Source organism: Syzygium oleosum, unplaced genomic scaffold (assembly GCF_021117445.2).
Source record: "Syzygium oleosum isolate NSW1041296 unplaced genomic scaffold, Sole_v2.1 Sole_v2.02, whole genome shotgun sequence".
Classification (NCBI taxonomy): Eukaryota; Viridiplantae; Streptophyta; class Magnoliopsida; order Myrtales; family Myrtaceae; genus Syzygium; species Syzygium oleosum.
In genome coordinates, this window is record NW_026607486.1 from 14,358,792 (window position 1) to 14,363,748 (window position 4,957).

General features: G+C 43.7%; 1 protein-coding gene across 1 annotated transcript; it reads left to right on the top strand.

Annotated features, from left to right (window-relative positions):
• LOC115686867 (transmembrane 9 superfamily member 3) lies at positions 1–4,123 on the top strand. The gene is made up of 7 exons (XM_056304609.1): positions 1–305; positions 557–597; positions 1,650–2,235; positions 2,337–2,474; positions 2,567–2,723; positions 2,829–3,313; positions 3,603–4,123. The coding sequence occupies exons 1-7, from the start codon at positions 148–150 to the stop codon at positions 3,820–3,822; spliced, it is 1,785 nt and encodes a 594-aa protein (XP_056160584.1). The 5' UTR covers positions 1–147; the 3' UTR covers positions 3,823–4,123.
• Positions 4,124–4,957: the final 834 nt, after the last annotated feature.

Genomic DNA, 4,957 nt, shown 5'->3' on the forward strand with positions numbered 1-4,957 from the left:
CTTCATCTCTTCTTCTCCGGATCTTCTTCCGTTTCATCACTTCTCTCTGCTCAGAGTTCGTTCGTTCGTCCGTTCCGCTCGCCGTAGACGAGCAGCGAAAAACCCCGAGGTGGATCGTCGTCTTGCCGCATCTCCGGCGAAAGCACCATGACGAAGAAGCCATCCGGCGGTGGCCTCCTCGCGATCTCGCTCGCGGTCGCCTTCTTCGCGATCGGCGCCAGATCCGGCGCCTCCGACCACCGCTACAAGGACGGCGAGGCCGTCCCGCTCTACGCCAACAAGGTCGGGCCTTTCCACAACCCTAGGTAAGCTACCCGTCCTCGCCCGTCGATCGGTTCGGCTCCTCTTCCGCTTGCTAGGTTTGCGTTGCGATAGATCTTCCGTCGTTCGGATCTGTTGCGGCTGTGAAGCTCGTTTTGGACTGCGATGTCTGTTTCGTTCGCGTCTCGGTTCGCTCGATGCACTGTGCGGCGTTTGCGGATTGTGCTTTCTTTTTTTTGTCGCCGCCCTAAGCTGATGCTGAGCTATGTGCTCGTTTTTTTTTCGTAATTTGCAGCGAAACCTACCGCTTCTTTGATCTGCCGTTTTGCTCTCCAGGTGCGCCTCGCATCTCTCTTTATTCCTCACGAAGCGGTTTTAGGTTCTATCTTGACTGGACGTTTGTAGTAAGATGAGTGATTTGTGAGTGATGTGATGCTTTCATTGACAAATGAAGAAAGGACTAATTTTTCGCTTGATTCTCCCTTACCACTGAGCTGAATCAAGTGTTTCAGTTTAATTTATTCTGTGCAAATTACTGCCGTGTGGAGTCGCTTAGCTGTTAATTTCAAGTTAGCTTTGTGACCGTGTGAGCTTTTTCGGATCCTCTTTTGCCTGAAGCAGAAGATCGGGCTGAATTATAGGGTCGTGTTGAACGGGGAGTTTGTGCCGGGGAAAGCACTTTTGTCAGGAATTATGGGAAACACCTCTTCTGGAAATTAACGGAAATGAATCATTCACGATATTCATGTCAAACTGTGAGACTTTTAGGGTGGCGCTTGTAATGAAATTTGTTATTATCCTTAAATATTAGAGGGTTTTTGACTCTATGGAAGCTCCGTAGTTCATTATAGGAAGAAGGAAGTCAAGAGAATGCCCGAGTCATAACAATCTTATCGGTGAAAAAAAAGGAGATGTCACAAGTTCAGTTAACGAGGGCTGGAAAGTGGAAACTGTGATTGAATTGTCCTAATTTAAGGTCTCTGATCCTTTGAAGCCACAACAGCAAAATAACTGCCATTAGCCTTCATCATTATGGCGGCCAAATGTAGTTCAAGGATTATATGGTCTTATAGTGGGTTCCATCGCCATTTTGGATGGATATCTAAGATGTTGACTTTCTGAAGTGAATGCAGTCTAAAAGTAAATTAAATGTGTCGTAGAGAAGAAGGGAGTAGTTATCTTGTATAAAATTGTGCATGGTGAGAATTTTTATGGTTTTGCTTCCTTTTTCCCCCCGGGGGGGGGCGAGATGATTTTAGAGAAAAGAAACCGGAAGAAAGGGGGGGGGGGTTGGAGAGAGAGGCCTTTTCTCTCCCTACCATTGATCAGCTTAGGATCTTTTCTTGTGAGAATAATTCGCTTGTGCTAACAATGCTATCATTTGTCAGAAAATGTGAAGGACAAACCAGAAGCTCTTGGTGAGGTACTCAATGGAGATCGGCTTGTCAGTGCTCCCTATAAACTTAACTTCAAGGAGGAGCATGACTCCAAAGCTGTTTGCAAAACGAAGCTATCAAAGGAGGAAGTTGCCAGGTTTAGAGCTGCTGTTAAAAAGGACTACTACTTCCAGATGTACTATGATGACTTACCAATTTGGGGATTCATAGGGAAGGTTGATAAGGAAGGGAAAACTGATCCGAGCGAGTACAAATACTTCCTCTTCAAACACATACAATTTGATATTCTCTATAACAAGGATCGGGTGATCGAAATTAGCGCTAAGATGGACCCACATTCTGTGGTGGACCTAACAGAGGACAAGAATGTTGATGTGGAGTTTATGTACACCGTGAAATGGAAGGAAACAGATACTCCTTTTGAGAAAAGAATGGACAAGTACTCACATTCTTCATCATTGCCACATCACTTGGAAATCCATTGGTTCTCAATTATCAATTCATGTGTAACGGTTCTCCTCTTGACTGGTTTCCTTGCAACAATTCTCATGCGAGTGCTCAAAAATGATTTTGTCAAGTAAGTTTTCCATTTGACTACATTGTAAGGATTTATTTTGAGTTCGTTATTCTTATTTGTTTCAGGATCATTTCAATTTCATTTTGTTTCGTTTTATGTAGGTATGCGCAGGATGAGGAAGCAGCTGATGACCAAGAGGAGACTGGATGGAAGTACATTCATGGAGATGTATTTCGTTATCCAAAGCACAAATCTTTATTTGCTGCAGCCCTTGGTTCTGGCACTCAGCTGTTTACACTGTAAGGACCTTTTTGTATGTGAACTTGTGAATCATTGGCTTTTCTTTTTTCTAGAATTCTTTTGACTTCTATCCAATTGTCTTAATGCTCAGAACGGTGTTCATATTCATGCTTGCCCTGGTTGGTGTGTTTTATCCTTATAACCGAGGGGCACTGTTCACTGCACTGGTGGTCATCTATGCACTCACCTCGGGGATTGCCGGATATACAGCTACCTCTTTCTATTGCCAGCTTGAGGGACCAAACTGGGTATTTGACAGCATTTTGCTTGTGTGATGTTAGCTTTTACGTAAAAAACTTTCTTGTATGACCTGATGATGTGGGCTGATTTGACTCTCCAACTGGGCTTTGTAGGTGAGGAATCTGTTGCTGACAGGTTGCCTTTTCTGTGGACCACTCTTCCTTACTTTCTGCTTCCTTAACACTGTTGCTATTGGCTACAATTCTACGGCGGCATTACCTTTTGGTACTATTGTGGTCATATTCCTCATATGGACACTGGTCACAGCTCCCTTGCTTGTATTGGGTGGGATTGCTGGCAAAAATAGCAAGGCTGAGTTTCAAGCTCCTTGTCGCACCACAAAGTATCCTCGGGAGATTCCTCCACTGCCTTGGTATCGGAGTACAGTTCCTCAAATGGCAATGGCAGGCTTCCTTCCTTTCAGTGCTATCTATATTGAGCTTTACTATATATTTGCCAGTGTCTGGGGTCACAGGATTTATACGATATACAGCATACTGTTTATCGTATTCATAATCCTTCTGATTGTGACTGCTTTCATCACCGTGGCCCTGACGTACTTCCAGCTGGCTGCAGAAGATCATGAATGGTGGTGGAGGTATGATTCGTTTTCGGTCACTTTGCTTTTGGCGTTGCCATATTGTCCTATATTACTCATTGATTTTCTTATATAAGTTAGCTTTTATTTTTATTGTTAAATAATAGCTGACATCCTAAATGCTAATGTATTGGTTTAGGATCTGATATTGTCAGAGGTAGTGTTTTTCAAAGTCGTGTATTGAAAATTTGTCATGCTGCCTAAAAAGCAAAAAGTATAGTAAATTTATTGATCTACTATGCCAAGATGATGTACATGGAGAATATGCTCAACTTGTTTTTATTTTCAGGTCATTCCTCTGTGGTGGATCAACTGGGCTGTTTATCTACGGATACTGCTTGTATTACTACTATGCCCGTTCAGACATGTCTGGTTTTATGCAAACGTCTTTCTTCTTTGGGTACATGGCCTGCATCTGCTATGGCTTCTTTCTTATGCTTGGGATGGTGGGATTCCGTGCGTCTTTGCTCTTTGTTCGTCACATTTACAAGTCGATCAAGTGTGAATAGTGGGTTGGCTAGTCCTAATTCCACTAATTTCCACCATGGAGAGTTTCTCATACAAGGTGATAGGTATTCTGGATAGTCAGATGAAGTGGGTTAAATGTAAAATCCATGCGTTGCCAGGGGAGTGTTCTTGACATCTCTTTTGCACATTCAGTTAGGCCTCAAGATGCTGCCGGCGGCGCCAATCTTTTTGTTGATATCGTATTGGTATGTGACTTGTGTCAACATTTATGTGCCGAGAAGCTTTGGTTTTTATGTATGCCCCAACTTTCCTTACTGAAAATAACTTCTATATCTTCGTAAATGGCCCTAGTGTGAAGTAACCTTTTATCTGCATGTTTGCACTCATTTTTGTGGAGGTTGAGATTCCAAATGTTAGGCACGCATTGTTCATTTTGGCGTAGTTCCTAGTCTTATTTCTGGTTGGAAAAAAGAGCCATCTACTTTGAATTACACATATTTTAAGGTCGAAAATCGAAGACATGGTAGGTATTCAAGTGTCTCTAGGGTGTTTCTAAGGATTCTTGAGGATGATTGTCAGGGGAAGTAATGCCTCCACCGCTGCTTCCCCACAAACACAAACAAACCCTTGCCACAAATTTGGAAGTTGGCAACGACCCCCACCACAGAAACCGTCACTGCTGTTGCCGCTGCCGTGGTGACGGTTACTGTTGCAAGGGTTGCGGCTTTCGTCAGGATTTGTGTCAAAGGCTCTCTCTCTCTCTCTCTCTCTCTCTCTCTCTCTCTCTCTCTCTGCGCGCGCGCGTGCCAGTGTTCGTGTGCATGTGTACACGTAGGACCAACAATGGTGGCGGCCACAGCTTTGTCAAGGCTGGTCGAGGGATGCCTGACCTTCGTTGGTGGCTTAGTTACACCGCCACAGTTTCCGTTCCCCCTGCTGTGTACGTGGGTTTCTTTGAAGGGTCTGTCCCTTTTTCCCCCTTTATCTTACTCCGTGTCACCACAATAAGTCTAGTCAGAGCCGATGTAGTTAGTTGTAAGAGTCCACGTCGTTGATTCCGTCTCTTTTTTGAACGGAAATAACTCGGATAAAGAAATACATAGTTCAAGTACCCAATTGATTAAATAAAAAAAATTAGGCATCCAATTGAGAAAAGTTAAGAGACTGTAGTTCATT